Source organism: Synchiropus splendidus, chromosome 1 (assembly GCF_027744825.2).
Source record: "Synchiropus splendidus isolate RoL2022-P1 chromosome 1, RoL_Sspl_1.0, whole genome shotgun sequence".
NCBI lineage: Eukaryota > Metazoa > Chordata > Actinopteri > Syngnathiformes > Callionymidae > Synchiropus > Synchiropus splendidus.
The window spans coordinates 59,730,701-59,757,656 of record NC_071334.1 but is presented as its reverse complement, the minus strand read 5'-3'; the positions used below and the strand labels follow the sequence as shown (position 1 = coordinate 59,757,656).

The window sequence follows — 26,956 nt, the reverse complement described above, 5'->3', positions numbered from 1 at the left end:
CTCTCTCTCTCTCTCTCTCTCTCTCTCTGCCTGCCTCCCTCTCTCTATCATCAGCGTCTCTTCTCCACTCGAGCGTCAGTGCGCGAGGCTTTGTAATTTGCCTAATCTCTCCGGAGCATCTTCCTGCCTCGTCCGTATCCGAGAGATCAGAGAAGTGAAGACCGGCACAGGTGAGTGGCTGATGCTTCTTTTGGAATACTGTTTTTAAAAGCGCATTGAGGAGAGTTTTTTTTCCCCCCTTCTTCTCACCTGTTGAGATCACGGGTGAGTTTTGCAACTTAAACATTTATACACACGATAAGTTATTAGTATTTATGATGATGGTTTATTTTTGTCTAAAATATTGCAACAGTGTGCTACAAGGCTTGAATCTTCAAAGGTTTTTTTTTCTCATACTGTTGGAAAACATAAAGCACAGTTAATTACAAATGCTCGAACCACTGAAGATGCCATACTGGCCCCTGCCCATGGTTTACAGTGCCATAAATGACACTTGACCAAGGCACGCACACCAGACCACAGCAATGCAGTGAGGAGTCTGAATCTTAAGGATAACATTCAGGTGCATCTTGTACCTAATGTTGCTGTGCTCCTCGGAAAACAACACCCGGACTTGTCCATAATTTGACGCCTGCCTAGCTGGTTTGTTGCTTCTCATTTTTGAATCACATTTGACCCCGCTTATCATCATTTCCAGTGGGGAACCCTCACGATCGAACGTAGACGCCATGATTTCATAGAATTCTTACTATAGAATAGACGCCCTTGTTGACTGTTCAGAGATGCAAGTGGACCTGCTTTGAACTGGAACGCGGCTCCTAAAATGGTTTAAACTTCAGTTGAACTTCCTTGAGTTCAACAAAGATCTAAAGACTTAGCTTTATTGCTTCATTTGATTTAGAGGTGCGCCCATTTGGACGGGCCAACATACAGAGGCTAAGTTGACAAAAGGTGAAACAGCTGGCAGCTGTCAGGATGAAAACAGGATGAGACTCCATTTATGTCCTTTTTCTGACTGCCGAAAAACTCAGAAAACATCCAGAGATTGCGACACAACTAAGTATCTATCCTGACACTTAACTTGTAGTATTTTGAAGCACCCACACTGGTACACATGCAAGAGATTTTATTTGACCATATTAACTAGAAAACTGTAGATGATCCACTTCAGTAGGCTGCTGCCAGTCATCTTGTTTACAACTGATCACTGTTTATGTTGAAGTACTGCGTCGAGAGCACTTCCTCACCCACAACTGGAACTGAATAGTGCACCAAGCCTCAAGGCTGACTGGAACTCTCCCAATCGCAGTAATCAAATAGCTTTCTAAATATCTGTGGGGGAAAATCAGCGTGTGACAAAAACATTTCCATGTATGGACTGCAGTTTCATCTTTATTTAAAAAACAATATGTATTAAGTCATAAATAGTTTGTGGTTATTTCAGCGAAGTATGGAATCATTTCCCCTCTTTTTATTATTTTTTTCAATCCAGTGGTTCTACACAATAAATTCAGATATTAGCTCCACCACAGAGGTTGTGGAGCTACAGTGGAAGATTGTGTTGGGGGTGGGCTGAGGCTGCTTGCTGGAGGTTTGAGCTTGCCATTCTTATATTTGGTCAGATGTTGCAATATTTTACAGAATAGAAAAATGATCCATTAATCCCCATTAATTGAGGGTATATTCTTTCAATGCAAAACAAAGAAGAACAAACACAACTTTTATTACTTCCTGGTTTCAATTGTGAAACTATTAGCACACAATTCTGACATACTCAAGACTCTCAATTTCACAAAATGATCTAGTTCTTCCCTCACTAGTTCACATGTTCAGCAGTCAGAACCTTTTTAGCCCTTAAATGTGCACTAATTTAACATTCCACATCAGGCCTCTGAGGGACATTCTTCTCGACCAGAATGCAGCTTTGACACTGTTGATATCAAACTTCTCTTCTCCATTTAATGAGTCACCTTGATGATACATAGAAATCTCTCTCCACGCAGTGACTCTAAAGGTCTAACGCTGTTGTATCCTGCCTGGTGCGACCTGTTGGATGGCCCAAAACCAAGACGAAAATTTGATCCCTCAGATTTCATTGCATTCCACTTACTTAGGATGAGACCCAGTTGGTTATATTCTGCAGCTTTTCCGAAAACATTGAGGTCACTGACCGCTCTTGGCCACTCTGTGTTCTTTGCCTTGGATCTTTTATTTCGGTTCAGTAGTGACTTGAGCCTTTGTCATGGCTCTCATAGCATGTTGAAAAGCCATACCGAACACCTGTGGCGGATAATGCCTCCGATCATGATGTCTGAATAGTAGTCAACAACTGAACTTGAATTTGAGTGTAATCTGTGGCAACCCCAGTCCACACAAACACTACTGATGTTTACAGCGTGTATTGACTTAACATGTACCTGTGTCTCCATTTTTTACAGGGCGCGTGAGAGCGCCACGCACCAACCTCTCCGTGTACAATAGTCTATTGTTTTCTGAGGTCTCATCTGGACAAGTGTAGTGATTATATCACACCTTTTTTAAAAACAGCAGCAGTTTTACTTATTACTGTCAAATCTAGTCTTGATCTCTTTGTTATTGCTTTGTTGGCAGCTTGATCGTCTTCTTAACCTCTGAATGAACCCGTTCTACAGAGTCACCGTGATTTATGTCACGTGAACAAACACACCACTCGAGTGACATTAGTTGGTGAACTTATCACTTACTTTTAATTGAATTGGAACAAGTCATGATGAAGCTTTGGGTTCCATTCATGTAGCTTACCCTCCCTGGGAATCTCTTCCACATCACGTTGGCAAACAAGCATCTCCGGGCATCTCCACATGCCCTGAATAAAGTCCACACAGTGGCGTGATTAATAAAATACAGGCTGGAGGAACTGATGGTTTATTCTCCTTCATCTCCCCTCATGCTTTTCCCAGGAATAAATAGCTGCACGACCGTGACCCCTGGCAGCAGTAGAGAGACAAACAAGATAAATAAAAAAAAAAATGTAAAATGCATTCTCATGAAACTTTTAAATGTCGGTGGGTTTTATTTTGAGATTAGCAGTTTCTCTGGAATGATCTAGCAAAACGCCAGAGGGCGAAACATGATCAGCAGCACTGAATGACAGCGTGATTTTCAATCGTGAAACATGTTGGCTTTACTCAAGTTTACCGAGCACAAGTTTAATTTTTTGTACCCTACAAGTTAAATTATAAAAAGATGCTGTTTGCTTGATCAACTTGTTTGAGTGTCTGTTTGAGTGAACAATCTAGATTCATAGTTGACTTTTACAGTTTAGCATCAGGTCATGGTGATTTACTGCATGAGTCCATTTTGGAAATAGTAACAGCCATTCGTCATCGATGTGTCTTCTCCTTTAAACAGTCTGCTGTAAGTGCTAGGATTCTCCTCATTTTCTTCTTTCAAATCCATTGCAAGAAAATACATTTCCCTCTGAAGAAAAATACCCCCCTAAGTTATCGGATGAAGCTACTCCGGAAGCCACACATCAGCCTACCACATGCTGTGGCCAGTTATCCCACTTTAGCCACGATAAAAGTGGTTGAAAGTTGGTTTGAAATTAAAAAAAAAACAGAGCATTACTGAGCTCATTACTGACTCACAGACTGTACAGCTGTATTGCAACTTGCCATATAATGACAAACCATGAACAAGTGAGAAGACTACATGGAGACTACAGTTCTTTCTATGCGCTACAGATCTATGCCGACGCGCTGATATGTCAGGCACTCTTCCCACACACACTCACAGCAGAGAAGTCGGTCAAATGCCCAACTTCGAGTTGTCTTTAAACCTGACCGTCTGCACCACGGTGCTAACAGAGCTAACGGCTAACATAATATCTTACTTCAAAACTTTATTGCAAAGTTTGCTTTGTGGTTTAGAAGTTAGCTAAAACTAAATTAGATGATCATTGTTATGTGGCAAAGAATGTTAAAGATTTGTCTGAAAGTTCCACAACCTACAATAAAATCCTGTAAAATAGATTGATATAAAATCAAAAGAGTTATCGAAATATGAATAAATAAATATGATATATTTTTGCCATTTTGTCAACCCCTTTCTGGAAACAAACAAATAAACAAAGACATTTTCTACTATTTGTTTGCAAATAACATGCCAAAATAGCCAAGTGTCAGTAGTTACGACTTTTCACAAATTAAAAGAGCTTTTCTTCAGGACTTCCGATGCACAATTGCATTTTTCGCCAAGGTTCCTTTGGTGCTTATGTGCCTTGGGATTTTTTTAATGAATGAATTGTGCCGTGACTTAAAAAAGGTGGAAAAACTGTGCAATATAAGCACAGACATTATTAATGCAAAACCAAATAAATATATATATATATATTTTTTTTTTCATTCACCTTAGTCCCATTACTTCCAAACTCTACTCCCGCAATCACTTTATCAAGAGTCCAGATGTAGATGGTTGTAGAGCTGCAGCCTTCACGAGCTGGTAGTTAAATTCCTGCCAGATTAGCTGTCCTGTCTGCAGATCACATGCCACATCCATGCAGCTTATGTGGACTCACTAGACACCGTCTGCAGTAAATGTCTACTTTCTATCCAGCGTTCAGTCCGGGCCCAGTCCGATGGTTTCCCTGCTGAATTAGTCCAACTGGAGTAAGTCGTGTCTATTCTGAGCTAATGGCCCACTTGTCCACAGAAAGTTATGAGATTGAGGCCATCATCAACTCCACTGACTCCCCAAATCTCAGGGTTTAAACGCAGCAGAAAAGAGAAAGGCTTTCCATCTCTGGACTGATACGTGACGAAGTGGAAACAATAGAGAGAAGCTTTTGTCAGTGCTCTTTCCGTCTTTCCAGTTTTTAAAAGACTTTTCATCTGAAATATTTCCAGAGTCATTATTTCCTCCTGTATTTCTCCAAAACAGCAGTAATATAATCTGAATTGCTCTGGAAGCCATAGTAGGCGAGCTGATCGAGGAGAGATGGAGGCTTCATAGACGGACTGAAAGAATTAGGAACTTCAAGATGACCATATTTAATGGACCAACTAGGAAAGCGGTGAGATATTCCATACATCCCCAAGGAATTATTTGACTTCTCATGACTTTATAAAACACTGCATGCAATCGAATCAATAAAACAGGTCCCATTTTTCCCATGCTTGTGTGAACATGGGAAAAAAAAGAAAAAAAAAAGATCGCTCTGTCTTAAAGGGGTTTGGTTAGAGTTACTGTATGTTAAATACAGTTTTGGATTGTTGAAGTGTCGCCTTGTAGCAAAGAGCAGTGAAGAGTGAAGAGCCATGTTTGTCCATTTCAGAGTAATAGTTTTTTTAGTCCACACGATGAGCTACATTCTATACTCCTATCCATCGGGTGTGTGACTTCAAGCATGACTTTGAAATGACTAACTTTTGTTTTTATGCAGAGCTGCTGTAGTATATTATCATGCGACACCCTGACCGATGCGCACATGCACAGAAATGTAGGAGACAAATGTAAGAGAAACTCACAGTACCATAACAAATATAGAGCTAAATCATGAAATATAACGCATGAAAAATTAAATCAATGGGGCTAAATATTTATATATCTATATGCCCAGATATCGTACACATCCATGACCATGTACATACAATCTATCTATATATAATATAGATAGATTCTTTATATAATACCATTTAACACTTCAGATTGGTAAACATGTTCACTGTCAATAAGATGATCAGAATTATTTGATAATAATGTATTAAAAATAATGAATTATGATGGTGTTTAGATTGAATGTTTCCTGGGTAAAATGTAGTCAGACATAACAAGACACCCTTCAGTGCTTTATGCTATCAGTTATTTACAGGCTAATATAATAAATGTAATGTATTTATGGTAATAGATGTTTCCTAATCTGAAGTGTAACCAATACTCATAATGACAGTGGTTAAAATGCATCAAAGGTGATTGACATGTTCATTTTCATAGAAAATCATCCTCATCTTCTTTACAGGTTCTATAAATAAATCCGTTTTTATGTATATCAGTCCTGCTCAGACGCAGTTTGCTCATCAGCCTTGGGGGGGTGGAGAGCATCTGTCATGGAAGTAGTTAATTTCTTCGTCATCTCATCTTAATCAAGCATTAAAAATTACAGCAGGCTAGATTGGAGTGCATGATACCTCTGTGTTGCCTTGGCAACATTGAGTCTGTTCTTCGAAATTCAGACTACACAGCTCTGCCCTCTCACAAGCTGAGCTGTTAAATTGTACTAGTATTGACTACTTCCCACCCAATACAGAGAGCAGGCACTAATGCTTTGAAAATAAAATCATCATAAAAAATTATAGCTCTGTGGAATGATATTAGTTGTTAGAGCAGTGTGACATTTATCACTCAGGTTTGCTCGCTGGGATTCAGAACCAAGTTGCAAGGGTTAAAGAGCTGTTCTTGAACCAGAGGTTTTCTCAGCTTCAGTAAGTCTCCAACTCATGTTCAAGTCATGATCTTTGTAGAGTATAGCTCTTTTCTATGGGTGTTTCACATTCCCCCATCTGTCCTAAGTCTGCTCTAGTGGTGACCAGAACTTCGACTCTGGGAGAAGAGTGGAGAGGATAGGACTCACCTTGAGGGGGTTGCTCATATTCTGGAGTCAAAGGCATGTTTCCTCAGCTTCACATCGAGCTTCCTGTCCAACAGGAAGTCCATCTGCAGATGTAGTCTGGCACGCGTAGCTGAGAAAGACTCTATTTTGGAAGAATATGTGAAGTCTATAAACTGGCCAAGCATGCAGATCAGAGGATGTCCATGTTGTTTAGACAAGTCTTTGGAAATGTCATCATTGTGCTAAGACAGAAAAGCAGGACTGGAAAGTAGAGATTGCATTTCCATTACCTTACGGTTAGGACCTTGTGAAAATCGCTAATGCTAATAAGAGCAATGTTAAATGACTGGCTTTAACAATCCAAAACAGATCCAAATTCATTCATTCAATCCCAACTGACAACCATGGAGTCTGTTTTAAATGCCCATTGAAAAACACACTTGTAAGTGCGGAGGTCATGATGGAGCTTTTCTTGCACTTTGGCAGTTCCTCCACTGGTAGCAGTAACCTTTCTGCCGCCTAAACTCATGGCTCATCTCTCAGGATGGTCCTTAATCCCACGGAAACAACCACCGAAGGAGGAAGAGCTGATAAATTAAATCATCAGGATGATTTATCCCATTGTTCCTGACTCTTAACAAACGAAACCCACGTGACACACAGTCAGTGTCAGAATAATGTCACTGGCTCTTAATGTATGAAGCTGATTTCCGGGGGATTGTTATGAATGCAGCTGTTGATTGTGAGTGAGGCAAAGAAGAGACAAAGGAGCAGCGAAACTTAGGTTGAATGAATATGGTGTATTACTGAATCAACTGATGGACCCATACATACATTTAAACAACAAATTATTGTTTATCTTGCATCAGTTTGACAGTGACGCAATAAATCACGATGGTGTCTATATTCAAGTTTTTATATCACCTTATTTAAACTAAAGCTCTTTTAATGTCTTGAAAATATTTGTATAAGAATTTCAGTTTTAATTTTATAGGAATATCAAGTACATTCAGAGTAGTGGAAGCAAACAAAAGCAAACAGATGCTTTTGTTTGCTTTTGTTCAGGGATTCCTCCATGTTTGTTGTTGTTGTTGTTATCATCCTAGCTGCCACGTGTCTTGTGCATCAGTGTGATCAGTGGACCAGGAACTTCTGCACTTACAAAGGTTCTGTGTTGTCTGGACTGCAAACTGTTAAATAAAATAAAATAAAATTAAAATGATTAAATGCGATTAAATTACTAATTATATATATATATATATGCTATAAAACACTTTTTTGTCAATTGTATAATTATGTGTGACTGTCGATCCTTATTGCATTAATCACGGTGCTGTTCAATAGAGTAAAAAAATCCGAACAAAATCAGTGTTTGAGCGGTTGCTACTGTTTACACAGACCAGAATATAAACCCTCAGTGAGAGGAATCGCTGGATTACGTGGAGTGCAAACACACTGAGGGCTGTTGTGCTCGCAGGAAGTAGGTGTTGACATGATCGACTGTCGCGCCGCCTGTGATGGGACGATATTGACACTTAAGTGAGATAAAGGACGCGGCCGTCGTAAAATAACAGTGATGTAGCAGATGTTACATAGGTGCTCGCAGCTGATAAGAGGCCCAGAATAATGACTGTCCCACTCGCTTCAGAGAGGTCATTTTGAAAAACAAATACTCTTTTCCTGTTCAAATACGAAAAGTTACCTTTTGAAAACACAAAATATGATGTGTAGCATTGTTCATTTATTGGAGGACATAAGTATACATTCAAAAATTGTGTGTTTTACTGAGCATAAACAGATTTTTCCATTTTTTTTCTCTCCATCTAATGGCAGATATTTATGACAGTGTTATTATTAGTGATTACTTCACCAAAGGTACTGACTGTCTGCGATATTTCCCGTGAAAGTCAGCATGTCATTTCATTTTCAAAGGTTAAAGCTGGCCAGTGAAATAAATCTTCAGAAGGCAAGGCTGTTCCAAAGAGATACTCTCTGGGGTTGATTCCACTTTTGGTAAATCACGTAGCTGTCACACGCACAATGGGAACGTATTGATGGGACTGGTGAAGGTTGCGAAGACCTTGAGGGTATTGAGACCTCCTGACTTGTTTATTTGTACTGGTCCAATAGAAGACTCTGCATTAACAGAAACAATTGCTAATTAATCTGCCCCATCGACCTGAGAGGTTCTGTCATGGTAGCAGATTCACCAATTGTCCTGACAGCTTAATGTGTTGGCTATTGTTCCGTAATGGAGACGAATCTGTTTGCTGATGCCTTCTGGCAGACGGGGCTTCTGCTCGTTTGAGTGCCATGAATGTTTTAGCATGTAAAATATGTGTCATTGGCAAAGGGCATCACCAAACTGGATCTTGTTTGTTTTCATTCTTCAGAGGGAGGATAGAAGATTTGAAGTGACGGAGGAACACATTGTGTGTCTCAGCAGGCAGAACCATGGGGTGATGAGGACTCTCCTCCACCGACCTTACGCAGATGACCAGTGATGGCCACGGCATCACCAGAAATGTAAGTATGAGGGTATTTATTTTACTCATCTTGACCTAGTCACCATCATATAAACGCGGGCTTTTAGCAGGTGGAGTAATATAGACTTGTTGCTTGCTGTTACACTGAATGGACCAAATGCAATACAAACAGAACTAGAATACAGGTTGATTCAAAATGGGCAAAAACTGTACATTCGTATCCAGCTGAAACAGTGCACTGAATTGTACTGAACCATATTGGTGCAGGACCTTTCGGCCCAGTCGGCCCTTGGACCAATTTGAAGCACACAACAGACTGCAACAGGTCAACTGCTTGAGCAGAACGATCACACGTATTGTGCCCTCGGTGACAAGACGTTGATGTGTTTCTACTAATCTGCAGTGATCCTGTGCACGCTTAACTCAGTCGTGTTACTCCTATATCACCACTTCTTCCAGTAACAAGTGATCTTACACGTTACTATTTCCAATTCAGAAGTCAGATTAAAGTTACTTACTTATTCAAGTAACTGAGTGATACTTTTTCTTTTTGTTTTCCGGAAGCAAAATATTGATATTCACTTTCTTCTGCTGCGTCTTGCGGCATGACATTATGTGCAGGACACGTCAGTCATGTTTTCAGCGTGTGGGCAGCTCACGTGTCGAGCTGCTGGTGACACAGACGTACAGAAACAACTGTGGCGTGAGGAGAGAGAGGCATTTTACCCCAGGCTGTGTCAAAGTTGCTGACTCAAAACAGCATGTCAGGTTTTTTTTTTTAAATAATCCGATAAACTAAGCCTAATCTAAAGCCATCTACACTTTTTTGGATTTTTTTTTTTTCTCAAAAGTCCAAAATAAATTCCAGCATGACTGAGTGCAGAGACAGCACACTCTCAACTGCAACTACTGGCTCCGGGAGTCTGTGGCTATTATATTTACTTTCATTAATTCAATTACTGCCTCATTTATATGTGACTGGTTTCTTCATTTTGCTAAAGCGGAGGATTACATTTTTGATTTAATAAAGACACATTATAATTAGTGTCATCAACCCAAACATTGAAGGTTGCAGCTCTATTATTATCTATTTTCTTTCTCTTATTTATTTTTTACATTTCTGTCAATTTAGAATGTTATTTAAAGGTGACCAGTTGATGCGTCACCTCTGAGGAAAAGAAGGAAATTCTAAATGTTCTTTATAAAGGAAAAAATAAAAAGTTTAAAAATGAAATAAAACTCTTTCAATCCCAGATCCATACCAAACCAAGAGTTTTTGTGGAATGTTACACCCCCACACTAACAGTACAAACAGTGGAGGTGCAAAAGATGGAAGGAAGACTTAATAAATTCAGCAATCACAGGATATTGTTTTCACTCCAGATTTCTGGTCACATTTTTGGCTTTGTATCCCAAAGAAAAGGAACAATACACCAGATGCAAGTTGACTCATCGTACAATACATCACCAATTTCCCTACAGCTGCACAGGAGAGACTGTGGAGTTGTTCCGCATGTTTTTTTTACAAGAAAGTATGATATAAAGTATGATACGGCACATATATTACACACATTTCTTTTGCACTATTCATTAACTGTGTTTCAAAGTACTTTAAATGACTTGTTTTAGAGAAATTCAAAAGACCTTCTATTGTTTTCTTGCAGTTTTTCGAAAGGTTTTGACTCAGATTTCCAACAACAGGAAGAAAGACAGCAAGAGGAATTCCTGAGCTCACTGGAGACAACCTTTCTGACCGCATTCCTCTCCATCATTATCATCATGACTGCATTTGGGAACCTGCTGGTGATGGTGGCGCTCTGCAAGGATCGACATCTTCGGTGCGTTGAATCGCTGCTCATGACAAGCTGTGAATGTTCACCTCGTAATCATGTTTCTTGTGCTTCCAGGAAGAAGAAAACAAACTATTTCATAGTGTCGCTGGCTTTTGCTGACCTGCTGGTGGCGCTGGTCGTGATGCCCTTCGCTGCGATTGAGCTGACCACTGGTCAGTGGCAGTACGGAGAGAGTTTCTGCCTTGTTCGCACCTCACTGGATGTTTTATTGACTACTGCCTCCATCCTGCATCTCTGCTGCATCGCTCTTGACAGGTTGGTGTTGCTGTGAGATTCTGCAAACACTGTTGAAGCCACATTCATGTGTGGGAGATATGTGAGAGGAAAAGATATTTCACCTCGATATGGAACTGAATATGTGCGTCTTGTAAATGCTGATAAAGAACCATGAGGAAGAGGAGCAGACGGACAAGAATAATGTGTGTAGTTGACAATGAAAATCACTGTGAATGATGGGAGATGTGTTGATTTGGATATCCTGATAAGCAGTGTGTCGGTGTGCATCTGTATTCGTGAATGATTTCAGATATTATGCCATCTGCTGCCAGCCACTGGTCTACAGACACAAGATGACCCCTGTTCGGGTCGCCGTGATGCTAAGCGGCTGTTGGATCATCCCCACTTTCATCTCCTTCCTGCCCATCATGCAAAGCTGGAACGCCATTGGCATCGAGGATATCGTGAGTTATTTCCAAGAATGGGTCACAACACGTAACAAATGGTGATTCAAAAGAAATGAAAATCTGCTCTGCCAAACTGCTTCAATCCTGCGTCAACCAAAATAAAACCAGTCTGACAGGTCACCATCATGCGTGTGGGCTGTTTCTCTCAATTCATACACAACAGCCTTCCTCTCAGATTGTGTCCCAAAATAGCTGCGAAGGCTTTGTACAGTAGATGTCTGGTGTGAAAAACAAACTGCGTTATTGGACTGTCACATTCATTCCACCAACCTGAAAATAATTTGAAACAGCTTTTTGTTGATTTCAATGACGACACATTAATTCATATTATTAATACATTATTTCCTGTGACAACTTTCTAGAATTTTCTTTTTATGATAGATGACTAGTGAGTGTTTTTATTCCCTAATGTTTAGATGAAAAATGCCTTGTATTAGAACATGAACACATCAAAAATTGCCTGCACACTCACTACGTGAAAAGATTAACATACAACACTAACTCAAAATATTTTTAAAGAAATAAATTCCTCTGTTGTACTCTGGAAACGATTTTGTTTTTTTTTTAATGTATGTTGACTGTCGAGCCAAAGAAATAAATATTTTTTTTGCACTAATGCCAAGGACACAGATTTTCTCCCTGCGAGGGCAAAAGTATCTAACCTAATATTCCGCATTTCTAATAACATCTTCAATCCCTTGAAGAAGGTAATAAAGTGATCTCAAAAACAATTTCGGTCTCTGCAGAAGCTTTAGCTGCAAGCAACATCACCTCAGCTTTCCAGGTTATTCCAGTGCGTCTGCAGTGAGAGCTGCAGGAACCTCAACAGCAAAGAATTCATTTGGTTAGCCTGAATGTATTTGTTTTGTTTACCAAAACAAATACATTTGCATAGTCAACAGGTTGCCAACTCACACTCTCATGTATGTGAATGCTTTATCTTTAATTCACATTTGACCAGCTGGTGTAAAAGTCAAATTTTTGCAAGAAACATGCTTTAGGGTGTGGAATCTTTTTAAGACCAGGTTTGGTGAAAAATACAATTGAGACGCATTCTGAAAATTGTCAAACCATTGTAACAAAAACAAAGGAATATTTCTACGGTGCCAGTTTCTTAGTGTCACAAAATGAAAACAAAACTGGATCCCAGAGCGAGTAGCAGCTGGAAACAAGGAAGCGAACCAGGGAGAGCTCTGATAACAACATTTATTTCACAGTGCACACACATCATGTTTTTTTATGTTGTGTTTCATTGACTTTCGTGCTTTCCCCAGTGTCTCACCCTGAACCTAACCATCCAAAAACAAATGGCTAACGTTCACCAAACAGAAACCCAATTATAATAAACTACTTTTTTTACTGATGTTTTAACCCTCTAAACCCTGTGAAGACGGGCCAAAATGTCCTCACAAAGCAAAATGTCCTCGCAACAAGGTGGCTTGTCAAGACTTAGTACTCACTAGTTGCCTTTTATCCCTAACTTAGCCATCCAAAACAAAAGAACAACAAGTGGAACCAAACAAAAAAAAAAATTCACGGTAAACTCGCGGACGAACAGAGTCAAGGTGGTAGTCATAAGTCACTCACCAACAACAGTAAAAGAACAATGAAATGCTTCCGAGAAGCATAACAATAGAAGGCATGGAGCAATCAAAAATACTGAAATAGAAACAGAGGACAAACATCAGTGACTACAGAGTTGTTCCCGTATTGTGCCACCACCTGTGATGCCAAAGAAAGAGAGCTAATAAAGACAAACCATGGAAAATAAATGGTGACAGATAGTTCCGAACAGACATCATTAGAGCCGGATGATACAGGCAAAGAGCCACCAGTGGTGCTGGGCCATTCCTTCCCAAAGTCTGCACTGCATTTCTGATAGATCCCAAAATCCAGAAAATAGAAGAGGACAGGGAGCCAATGAAGAAACTTGGATGTCTTATAACCTTAACCATTTTCTGTGTTCCAGATTGCAGAGAGGCGAGCCGTTGCTGGTGGCTCCAACGAGACAAGCTGTGTGTTCATCGTCAATCGACCGTACGCCCTGATCTGCTCTGCTGTGGCGTTCTACGTCCCATTGGCCCTCATGGTTTTAGCCTACCAGAGGATCTACGTCACTGCAATGACCCACGTGCGGCAGATAGAAACGCTGCAACGCGCCGGTTCTGCCCCGGTCCCATGGACAGGCCCGATTGTGACTGTGAGATGCTCAACATCTTCAGATCCGGAGCACTACCGCTTGAGGACTTTAGAGGGCTCCTCGTCTTCGGAGCCAGTTCCTATCGCCAACAGCCGCATGCGAGTGGAGACAAAAGCGGCAAAGACTCTTGCTGTTATCATGGGCTGCTTTTGCCTGTGCTGGGCGCCCTTCTTCATCACCAATGTAGTGGACCCCTTCATCCACTACACGGTGCCGTGGCAACTGTGGACAGCCTGGCTGTGGCTGGGCTACATTAACTCGGGGTTGAACCCCTTCTTGTACGCCTTTCTGAATCGAGCGTTCCGGAGGGCGTTTCTGGTGATTCTATGTTGCGGTGATGACCGGTATGCTCGCCATGGGAGTTTCTCTTATGGACACGCCAACAGAGCGTGCTCACCCCCGTCCATCAATGGGACCTCCATGGCTCTAAGGTAAGTCAATTATGGTCTCATTTGTTTCCATGCGGAACCTTTGTGACTAACAAGCCTTTGACAATAACTAGAGACCACAAGAGTGAATTACCGTCCAAGGTTGTGTTTTTCTGTGAAGCTACTCTATTAATGTATGATTTAATTTTCAAGAAAAAGTGCACAGTAGGCCCCTTAAGAATGTGTGCATGAGGATATATCACTGCAACCACACACTACCTCTAAACATCCTATTGGGTGGAATATGGGCACTTGAGCAGGCCATAAGGTAGAGGTAGGAAGGCTTTTCCTGGACCTTAGTTTTTAACTGACCAGTTAAAAAAAAAGTTTGTGGGAGAGTCTGAAGAAAGGGTGTTCGACTTTGAATTGAAATTTCAGCTTGCTCAAACCATTTTTTTTTTTCAAGATCACCTGCCCTACCTTGAACTGGTCTTCCCTGAAATATGATTAATGGCCAAATATTATCGTGGCGACAGATGCATTTAAACTGTATTTTGTAATGTAATTTCCACATAAATTTAAGAAGAACAAAGACTCTGCTCACACACGAGTCCCACTGGTCTTTTAGCCACAGTTGCAGCGGTGCTGTCGACGCCGTAGAAAGTAGTCATGCGCGGATTGGATATATAAATTTAACAGTGCAATTATTGTGGCATTATTTGTTTAAATATTTTACTAGCAATTTCAGTTTTGAGTTGCCAGTATAATAATTGTTTGTATCCCCTTTTTGTAGATAGTTAAACCTAATACGATTAAGTATTCAGTGCTGAGTAAAAAAAAAAATGGAACAGACTTAAGGGGGAGACAGTAAATATGCTATTGTTCCTGAACAAAGGGACAACAGTGACAATGTTGGATGCTGTGTCTACATATTCAGTGTTTTAATGTTTTAAATGAATTACATTTATAGTGGTTGTTAATCATTATAGACATTAAAATTGTTCTATTTTTTCAGAGTAAATAAATAAACAAGTTGCTCATCCTTGTATTCAAGGAAGCTATGATTCGGTGTAGTCACATACATATACGTATCGGTATCGCCGATAACAGCCTGAATATTACTCAGTGTCAGATCGGATAGGAAATCAGTGGACTCGAACATCACTAGTAGGAAGGTCAGTGACTTCCTTGAGCTCCCTTAAAAAGGCACAAGGATCACTACTGAACTACAGCTTCGAGACTGATTCATGAAACAAACTCGGTGATGTTCTGAACTCCAATCCTGCCTCCATTATAATTACATTCGTCACGTCTGTCATTTGCATTATAGCGTTCCCACATGTCCGGAGCTGTGCCAACACAGCAGCAGCTGAGACCGGCTGTGTTGGCACAGCTCCGGACATGTGGGCGAAAACAGCACATTTTGAGCGCTTTAAAGTAAATAAAATGCCTGCGATTTCATTGGACTGATGTGGCAGGCTCAATATTTTGGTGTCATGAAGTTCGCTTGCCCGTAAACATCCATGTATTAGCCGCGCTGTTGTGTTAAGCCATAGGGTTCAGACCGCAAGAATACAGGAGCAGCGCACTTTGAGTTGTACAAGCTGTTCAGCTGAGTAAAGGATGGAAAATTTCCACATCATCTTCGCAAACCTGAAACACTGCTAATGCAATTAGCTCCCAGTAAAAAGTCTGCCGAGCGTCTTTTGACATCATACAGGATTTATGTTGCCATAAATGTTGATGATTTATTTGTGAGATGTGTTTTTGTCCTTTGCCTTGAGTCAGGACTATGACGGAAGAGCTGAGTCCGAATGTTTAACCTTAAAGCAGACACATGACTCGCCCACACAAGCACATACGTTCAACTCATGCTGCACTCAGAGCTCCATGGCTGGGAACAGAAGCTGGCTCTCACTCTCATAGGCGATGTAAACACTGTCTAGCTGAAACAAAATATGTTTAGAACTGAAGCCAAAGAGTGACGCTGGTCCTCATTTATAAAGACACGCAGCTTTGTATAAATCAGCTGCTTATATAGGCAAGTGTGAAAGCCTACGTTCTCCTTCACGGCCTCTACTTGTGAGGCGGATAGGATGGATGGCAAGACGGTTGCCGTTGCAATATTAAGTTGGGCAAGGCAGCTTCCACTGCGACCCGCACTCGGAGAAGTGGAGATGGCAAACTGATGGATGGAATGGTTGTATTTCAATTGCATAATACTATGGGCTATCACATACTGTGGCTGACAGTATGAGCGGTGGGAGTGCATTTACTGAAGTGCAAAGTACAGCGTCTGTACGTACAAATGTGCATGCAGACCTCGAGACAAGAGAGCACCATGAACAACATTAGAACCAAAGTTCTGGAAATGTGCTGCAGATGTAGTGATAGTCTGGGGGATATTATTGTAAAACCTGAGTGAAGCAGTTCCATAGTTCCATTATTAACTGCTGATGAGGTTTTGTATCTTGGACGCAGGTGACTGAACAACATGCGATGAGTCTATATAAACAAGTGGATGAATCCAGATATAAGGCCATTTCCGCACATGGAAAAAATATCACCTTTCAGACCCTTGCCACCAATGGCATCTTGATGAAATAAGATTCTAATTTAGGACCGATAAACTCTGTATGAAAAAAAAAAACTGCAAGAAAACTGAGAACCAGGCAATGAAAGGAACTGTAAGTGAACAATTGAAATGTTAAGGTTTTAGTAGCCGCAGCATAGATGAACTTATAGCAGAGCGAGTAGCTGAGTTGTGCCACTGTGGTATTTTTGTAATCTAAACATGGAGTGAATTGTTGCCACATTGTTACCATAACTACATTCATGTAACAGCAGTAGTTGTGGACTTGCTAATGTTAGATTGTGCACAGTTTAAAGTGATAAAAAAGCAAAGTAATGCAGAGAGTAAGTGGACCGGTGGGGAACATGAAAGAGACTCTGAATGCAGGAAAATGCTGCGAAAACAACGTCTTCACCTCAGCTGACTGATGGCCCAAATGATAAACTGCTAAAAACAACAGTCAATCAGCCCTAATCTGATTTCAGCATGTTGAAATACCAGTGCTGAGCATTTGGTCAGGACTCACGCTATCGCAGTTCTGCATCTTTGTGTGAGCAAACTGCACTCTGCATTAAGTGGTACACACTCTTCCATGAGTGTGTTTGTGCCAGCTTGTCCACGGAGCACGTGAGAGCCGCTGCTGCTGTCCAGTCGGTCTCATCGTAGCTTCAGGTGAATCACATACTCTGTATTTCCTCAGCTCAGGAGAGACACAGGGCAGAATAAAACCAGGCAGAGTGAGGGCTCAGCTTGGATTGTGCTCGTGCATCATTCTGAGCTTATATTGAGGTTTGCGAAGAGTTCTCGGTGTCTTATAGGATTTGCTAGTTCATTAGTTTTTTCATCTGATCATGACTTTATTGTAATCGTCATACTTCATTCAGCCTTCAGGAGCAGGGAATGGATTGTGGTCAGTGGTTCCTGACAACTGTTGGAGACTGTTGAGGCTGCAGTCAAATGACGTGGAGCTCTCTATGTGGCCATGCTGCTAAATACCCCCAAAAGTCTGTCTGTTCCAAAAATAGTAATAGGCAGCTAAAACTTGATATGTAACTTGTAAGAATTTTCAGATCAAATGAAACTTCTTACTACCTACATGAAAGCGCATGAGAGTGCAAAATGTAGTTGCAGCAGTGTGTCACAGAAACTGCAGATGCAATGTCCTCACGCACTGACACACTGGAATCATCTTTCACAATACCTGCTGTTATTCAAAGATAAGAACAGGAAACCAAAATGATCACGAGGGATGTTCTTTCCCAGGAATGCTTGCTTGTGATCCAACACTTGTTGGATTACATGTTTGACTTCTTTTGTTCCGTTTTTGCGAGGACAAAAATGTTGTGAACAATTGTGATGTTTCCTTTTTTCTAATGTTCTCACACTCTAACACATCCATGAGTGTTCCTGTTGGAGTTCAATGGGAATTCACTCGAAATAGTGAACTGTTTTTCAATGGAAAGATAAAAAAAGGCAACTCCTCTCATGACATGGGTTGCTGCTGGAGTGTTCCCTACAAGCCTTGCCTTTCTGTTTGAAGTTCTTTCTCCCCGTAGGTTTCTTTCTATGCAGTGATTTTATTCTGTTTGGGCTCAGAATGATGTATAAACCTCTACAGCTTACAGTGACTTGAAAGCACTGAGACACATTAGTGGCTTGCATATGATTCTTACGTATATAGAGCAATGCTGGAAGTGGAAATGAAATAAATGTTTTAAATGAAGAAGAAATATAATCCACAAAGCTCATAACAGTTGGCTCGCTCATCTTTAAAGAAAAAGCTGGTGACGTTGACTAAATCTAGAGGCGTGTTACAGTCAACTACAAATATTAGTGGAACAAACCAGGAGAGATTGTGTCAAGCAAAAACAAATAGTAGAAGCAAAATATTTAATATGCCTCATAAAGTCTCAACACACATTTAACTGATATTTTTTCACTTTGAATGGATTGACCTGCAGATAACTTCAAGTGGTTGCTGTCTTTCCTGTGCAAACATGTTTGTCAGCTCAGGTGTCAGTCACAGAACTTTGTGGCTCCGGAGCTGACGGAGAGACATCAGATTTGACTTTCCTTCTGTAACTTCTTGATGTGTCTGTCGTATTTGTTGAGGTGGAAATGAAAACTGGCTCAGACCAGCGCAGAGTCTGTCAGAATCACTCCACAGTACTGACAGTGACGTTTGTCATGAACATCTGAGCAGTCCAAGAGCTCCTACTGTCTGTTCTAGCTGGACTGTTGGCCACTGTGGGGTTTCTCTTCCTGATGTGCGGACTACAATTCATCTATATAAATTCAGTTAGTCCTCGATCGTTGCATGTTAACCTGGTTTACTGTGCATGTTAATAGGAAGCAGCTGAGCTATTCTTTCTGGCTTGTCAAGCTTACTCTTTATGCCTCATGAAAGAGGACCTCATGAGGATGTTAGGACCTGAGATCAGGACCTGGTTTGTGCTGAAGACCTGCTTCTGTTCGTCTGAGCTGAAACTACCACGATTGCAGATGTTTTCTGTCAGTAGTTTTCAGGGCTGCAGCTAATGACTATTTCAATTGTTGACAAGTGACGGCCTATGGGTTGAGGGACACGCAAACATATCTGATGATAGCGAAAATATTATTAGCACTTGTTTCATGCTGAATGTGGTTTGAAAACCTTATATTTGAATTTTATTTTCCCAAGATGTGGTGTGAAAGTGTCTGCCCTTTGATGTATGTGTCCCATGCTTTTGACTTTTTGGGTCATGATGCTCTGCAGAGAGACTATGACTAGTCGACTCATGAGCCCTTTGGCGACTAATTTAATGATCGATTTTGGTTGACCAGTGGATTTTGTGATGCATTACACTAAAAATGTTGAAGACTGTGTGCAGTTTTCCCATTTGACTAGACTCAGTTTGAGAGTATACTTGACGCTGCGTGACCAGTGGTGTCAGAAATAGGACAACAATGTCAAGCATTTAGAGGTGAACCCGATTGAATGTAGTCTGTATCTCACCACAGGATGTATAATCCCCCTTCAGCACGTCAAGAACCTGGCTTTACGCGTGGCTGTACCCTGCCTACACAGATTTAAAGGGACACAATCTTGTCCGTCGCCTGGGGTCTCCCCGACCTCACATCATAGATCAGATGTTGCCCAGCACTGCCGCTGCTCTGACAGTGAGGAAGTTCGACCCGTCTTTTCCAAGAAACCCTGATCTGTTGTTTGGAACTGACTCCTGCAGAGGGGCCTGTTTTCTTCCATGGTCACTTGAGCGCCGTCAAGTGTTGATCAAATGTAAAATGCTTTATGACAATCGACATTGGTGTCCATGCAAAGATGTGTGACTTTCCACAATTGTCATCTGAGTGTCAGACGGCGTCACCAAACGCTTCTGTTGACACAACACAGCAACAGCCAACAAATTCAGATTAATATGCCTCTCTAGCTTTAAGTCCCTGCATCGTTGCAAAATCCCCTCCGATCAGATTGAGCAAGACAAACGTCCTGTGTGCTCACAATCTGGTCCTGAGCGTGAAGCTTTTTGAAGCGTGTTTTGATCTCCTCGTCCAATTTGTCAAACTGGATTTCAGCCACAGATCAGGCAGATTGATAAGAGACGGAGCCGCAGGTCTGCAGACGCGTGTAATGTTTTGGGATGTGAAATTGATCCCGTTTGTGTGAGCCTGAGTGCATTGGATTAGCCACAACATTGTGACTGTCTACTTGGTATTTTGTAGATTGCTTTTCAGCACTTATGGGCCCTGCTCGAGCACCAGTGGTCAGTACCAGTCGCAGGCGGCGAACGGTGTCTGTAGCTTTGCAGGCTAACTCATTGTGATTGCAACACAAATCAAATTTTTGTTGACATTGACGGCACAGTCCTTTCTCTCTCCTCCATGTGATGCCAAATGTGCTTGTGTTGACAGGTGCTGTAAGTGGCAAACAGGCTGCAGTTTTTTAAAACAAAAATATGTTTATTTAAATCTCAATTATTTCGATTTTCTAAAATGTTTTAAAGAAGTACGGGTCCCACGGCGCCGGTCCCAAGCACAGATAAATGCTGAGGGTTTGTGTCAGGAGGGCATCCGACGTAAAAACCTGCCAAACTAAAGTGTGTAGAGGACTGCAAGGCAGAGAGATAGAGATGGGAAGAGCGTGCAGCAAGTTAGGGTGATCAAGGATGGAGACGGAAAGGTGTCACAGAGGAGTTCAAGGTGGAGGTGCGACTGCACCAAGGCTCAGCTCTGAGCCCCTTCTTGTTTGCGACGGTGATGAACAGGTTGACAGCTGAGGTTAGACAAGAAGCCCCTTGGACAATGATGTTTGCAGATGACATTGTGATCTGTGGTGAGAGCAGGGAGCAAGTGGAAGATAAGCTAGAGAGGTGGAGGTTTGCCTTAGAAAGGAGAGGAATGAAGGTTTGCCTTAGAAAGGAGAGGAATACAGGTGTGTGAATGAGAGGGACCCAAGTGGACAGGTGAAGTTACAGGATGCAGAGATAAAGAAGGTGGGGGATTTACTTCGGCTCAACTGTCCAGGGTGATGGAGAGTGTGAGAAAGAGGTGAGGAAGCGTGTGCAGGCAGGATGGAATCATTGGAGAAAAGTGTCAGGTGTGATGTGTGACAAAAGGGTGTCAGCAAGGATGAAAGGGAAGGTGTACACAATGGTGGTCAGGCCAGCAATGTTGTCATGTAGACAGGAGGCAGAGCTGGAGGTAGCAGAGATGAAGATGCTGAGGTTCTCTCTGGGAGTGAGCAGGATGGATAGGATCAGGAAGCAGTAGATCAAAGGGACAACGCATGTGGTCAGGTGTTTAGGAGACAAAGTCAGAGAGGCTAGATGGGGATGGTTTGGACATGTACAGAGGAGAGAGAGCCACTACATTGGTAGGAAGATGTTGAGGTTGGAACTGCCAGGCAGAAGGTGAAGAGGAATATTGCATTTTAGTGGAAACTGATTTAAAATTGTTGCTGGTTGCCTGTACTAAATCCACCTCACACACGTTTATAGTGTTCATCTCACATTTATCACAGCTGCTTTAATAAATGAGTACAGTGATGATCAGATATGTTCTCCTCTATGAACCATGACAGACTCAACAACACCACGTGCAGTGAATTGGCTGACATCCTCACCTGCTTCCATGATGGACTCAGGAGGGACTGTTTCTACAGTCACCCCTGCTCACATGCCATTTGTGTGTTTGTTGTGTAAAAAATACGTCAACACAGCCTGCAGCATGTTTTGACAGTAGTTTGTGTTTATCCACCAACATATGCTCCTACTCTGCTCCAGTTGACAGAGGTGAGCGTGACAGACCTTCATGGTCTCAGCTGAACCATATGAAACTGATCACTAAAGACCATGTACCTGAACCACACCAAGGTAATTTCACAGAGATCTCTCCCCCGTCTCATTTTAGTTGGGCAGAAAAGTAGATTATCTAAAAGCTCAGAGAGTTAGCAGAGCACGCAGCACTGGACTCCCTTAGCTCCGAGGTCAGTCTGAAGTCCTACGAAGTCCTAACACCCAGCTCACTACTGCTGTTCAAGCTTCAGGAATGTTCTGTGGAGAAAATCGCTGTTTTTTTCTGAAATGAAGGTCTCACCATCTGTGGTCAGAAGATGGACTTGATGACCGAGGAGAGGATTTTTGACACTTATATTGAATGCAAGCTTAAGTTTCAGACCTGATAGGACATCAAAACATCTGATGGCCGCCCAGATAAAAGGGATAACACTCTGGTGTTTGACTTATAAACGATACCATATATGTCGGTGATGAGGAGCCTGCTCCTCACGGTCAAGATTGAAACCAAAAACAAACACAGTTTGTCTGTGCCATGCCAGGTACAATCCTTCCACCAGAATCAGTCTGGAGGAAGGAACCAAGCCTCTCTCCGGCGGAAAAATGGTGAAATTAATGATGCTAATGCAGCAGAAGCTCTGGGCAGCCATATGTGTTCCAGTGTCAGATATCAGGCTACGCGCACCAGAACTGGCACCACATCAATTCAATTAACACAAACTCAATAAACGTCTAATCTTCCTCAATGTAGAGGAGCAGCTGTTGCGCGGAGCCACAGTTGGTGGCATTCCAGAACGGAGCTGACTCTGGAGCAGTTGGGACACGCACAGTGTTTTTAGTTCTGCCTGGGAATTACAGTAACGTTGATGTAAACATTGCTGCACATCTCCTACATCCAACCTAAAGTCAATTTTACTTCCCTTTGAAACAGATTAAATAAACACAAATTTAATTCTTGAATGCAGGGCTCTTGAACTGATCCACAAAGGGGCCGCAGTGGGAGTGAGCACACACAGTTTAACCCATCAGGTGTCAGCCGACACAAGCACACCAGAATGACGGTCAACTGGCTGGTGAAAACGTGATTGTCTGGAACAAAAACCTGCACCAACTGCGGCCCTATGAGGACCGGTTTCAGACCCCTGACTCAAACATTCGGTGATTTGTCTATCAAACTCAAGTCGGATTTGTCCTGCCCTCTCCACCATCATCCTCCCCTCACAGTCTCAGCGAGGCTTTGAGGGGAGTCAAGATGTGTCGCACATGGCCTTCACATAAGTTGTTGTTACATTTATGGCCAGAAATGTGATGAAAAACACCTCCTCTTCACGGATCTGTACCAAGTCCAGCGCAGGGTTTAGATCATTCGCAGGCAGACACAAACAATGTGGGCATCACGCTAATGTCTCAAGGTTCCTGCTCTCATTAATTATTCATGTATCGCCAGATAAAAGATTCATCTCCTCATTGGCCTCATTCACATATAATCTCTGCATCTGGTTTGAACTTTCTTGTTGCAGTGCGACCCATTGGGTCTTGTCATGTTTAATTCTATTGGCCCATAGTGTGCATTCTTAAAAAAAGCACATCATAATTTTACTCAGAGAAGTCCACAGTATGACAGCAACATCACTACTAAGTGTGATATACGTTCATCTGCAGTTCATGTGATGGTGATGAGGAGAAAGTTGAAATCTGAACTTTGACACGTCTGAGAAGACTATGTTCGCTTTTGTTTACCGCCGTTGTCATGAAAACCAGCATGCTATCCACCTGCTGCAGTGATCTGTCTGTCTATACGTTCTATTCATGGCTGAAGGGAAACGTAGCGTGAGAGCAATTACAGGCAGATAAAATTGGCCCTGGAACAGAACACAACAAAGCAACCTAACATGTTTGCAGCGCAGCTCCTGAATGAAGGATGTGTTCACTAAAGCCTGAAAAGAAGGATAACTTGGAGCATGAGACAGGAAGTTGACCTTTTCAACCCAGACAGCGGGGTCAGCGCCAGAGTGCTCACTTTCTCCTGACGCTCTGACAGTGGCTTGTGACTGTGAATCTGCTGCCGCCTATGAATCACTTCATGCGCTGAACAAACGGCGTTTGTAAGGTCAACATGGAATCATCTCTAGTCCACTCCACTTCATTTAAAATTTCATTTTTTGTTATTTTATTACAGGATTGAATCTGCCATAACAAGCATTTCCTCATCGCGAGAAGAGTCAAGTCTAAAATTTAGTTTCAGTTTTTCATTGTGCAACAAACTTTAATATTATCCACGAAATATATATATATATATATATATATATATATATATATATATATATATATATATATATATATATACATATATATACATATATACATATATATATATATATATATATATATATATATATATATATATATATATATATTCTTATATATCCTTGATTGACATTCATTCAACAAGTAATTGTTTTTACTTTTCACTACTTCGATTTGATCCTGACAAACTATTCATGACTGTTTTTGTACCGCCTTCATATTAATTCATGGATTTTGTTTCTGTTTTCCAGATTGTCTTTCCTTCCCAATCGGAGCTACAGTGACAATGGACGGACAATTTTAGGGAATGAGAAGGAATCTCAGGATTCACTTGGAACACTATGAGGACCAGTGAAAAACTTCATGCTGGGAGTGAGAGAGACATCCTCTGTCTATGAACTTGCCTGTTACTGAGCGTCAGATGTGTTTGTGGATCTATGCTAATGTGTGACTAATGAACTGAGACTGAAACATGTTTCCCTGTTTGGAATCTTTGGCTGGTTCACGCTCATGGTCTGTTTTGTGCACTGTATCTGTCCGACCAACTTTGATTGTCTGTGGTAACTTTTCTGTGCTGACACACGAGACGTTGGTCTTTTGCTGGTGCTTTTGTAGATACTGCCGTCTGTGTGGAGAGTTACGACTATTAAACTGCAAGGCAGAAATACATGTGAACCTGACCTCATTGATTCGAACTTAGTGGTCGTGCAAGTCAGTTTCAGTCAATGATTCTAACGATTGACCCTAGAATTCAGTGTCAGCAGGTATATTGGTGTTGAACACACCTGTCTGTACTGAACAATATACATACTGGATGACCTATTAGATAGACCGTTATAGTTCTATACCAACGCTGGCTCCACAAATATTTGTTTCATCTTTATTCCCAGCGTGTTTGAACTTTCATATGCTATGGTTGAACAGGTTCGTTAGCAAGTCTTGATGTTATGAATTCTGAAATTCAAATTTGGTGGGCATCATAACTGATCACTTCCGCGCTGTATGAACACGTACAGCACAAGTTCAATACATCAGACTGACACTAGGTGTCGGTGTAGCTCCACTCTACTGAATCACGTGTCGCATTGCTTTGCGGCTGTGGTGAATAAAGAAAGAACTATTTTGAGGTCCAAGTATACGGTAAGTGACATTTAGCTGGATGGAAAACAAAATATTTTTGACGGACAAATGCTGTAGAAAAGTGCGACAAAAACACATTTATAACTTAAACTAGGGATCACTTCAATTACAGATATTTAAATGTCGTTTATTATAATTGTTGAAAGAGCACTCTGATTCTGGAGTATTATTTAGTTACGAATAAACAGTTAATTAGATAAACATATAATCTGGGCATATAATAACATGTAACAAAACTAAATCATTCAGTGAGGTATTTTACAGTCAAACTAAAACACAATAATATCAACTATTATTTAATTATTATTATCATTATTATTATTATTATTATTATTATTGCAACTCATCATCTCTAATTCAAATTGAATTGAATTTTCTCCATTTGAACTGATCTTTTCTTTTTTTTATTAGTTTCCCATTCCCATTTTTCTTTTCAGAGAATTGCATGACTTTCAGAAAATTCCCTTTTTATAATGATTTTTACTGTAGGTTTCTTGACTTTCACATTTGGTAATTCATATTTGTTTTTCCATGATTCCCCTTCAATCGTACTGATAATTTACTTCATTTTCCTCTATTATTGAAAAAGTTTTTATTGAGTTCAACTAATTAATTTCAGCTAGTTCAACATGTTGCGTCACAATCATACTCACGGAAAAAAAAGAAGAGATTAGAAGACTGCTGCTTCACTTGAAAGCTCATCAGCCTACATATATTTAAAAAAACTAAAACTTCTGTTTTACATCTGTTTAGCCTCCTGAGGAACATTTGTGCGACGTCTAATCATTTTTAAACATTGACGTACAAGCACTTCAGACTCCAACCTAAAGGGTTAATAATTAGATGTTGCCCTCTCCGTGTCACTGCGTCTGTTATTGAATGTTAAGTATATAGTTCAGGATAAGCTGCAGACTGACCAGGGTTATCTCCAAGCACAGAGAGGGTCCGACAACAAATGAAACGTTTGGAGACAAACAAACATGCTAGATAAACTCGTAAAACCAGGAACAGAGAAAATGCTGTGTAGTTTCTGGAAACCACCGAAAACCACTGAAAACCATTTCTATGTAGCTTTCAACATGTGATCTAAATAGAAGACACGCCAGGTTGTGCATCTAAATGCTTTAAAGTGAAACTTTTATTTGGGCATTTTAACGTGTTTCATCTTAATATGGTTTATAAAGGTCATAGAGGTCATAATGGCAAACTCCAATGGTTTCCACCTTTGTTGTTGAAGGTGTTGTTGTTTCGTCTCTGACTCGTTACACCTTTGTCCTGAATGTCTGCCAAAAAAAATGTGATCACTTCTTTGGTCTGTTGTGACAGGAGTGTACAGGAGTGTGAGCATTTTCCTCCCTGTCAGGAATCCAAACAAGCCACGCTGAAGCTTCTCCTTCCTCTTTATTGCAAGTTAGAAACTCTCAGAGTCTCGTCAATCTTTAGGCTTGGAGTCAAGTTTTGAGTCAT

The 26,956-nt window shown here is 41.0% G+C and overlaps 1 protein-coding gene across 1 annotated transcript; it reads left to right on the top strand.

Moving 5' to 3' along the window:
- Nucleotides 1–119: 119 nt before the first annotated feature.
- si:dkey-247m21.3 (5-hydroxytryptamine receptor 4) lies at nucleotides 120–24,945 on the top strand. The gene is made up of 8 exons (XM_053883967.1): nucleotides 120–170; nucleotides 8,983–9,115; nucleotides 10,740–10,913; nucleotides 10,983–11,183; nucleotides 11,455–11,612; nucleotides 13,588–13,773; nucleotides 13,864–14,242; nucleotides 24,601–24,945. Exons 2-8 carry the CDS (start codon nucleotides 9,093–9,095, stop codon nucleotides 24,692–24,694), a joined length of 1,215 nt encoding a protein of 404 aa, XP_053739942.1. The 5' UTR covers nucleotides 120–170; nucleotides 8,983–9,092; the 3' UTR covers nucleotides 24,695–24,945.
- The last annotated feature ends 2,011 nt before the right edge of the window (nucleotides 24,946–26,956 follow it).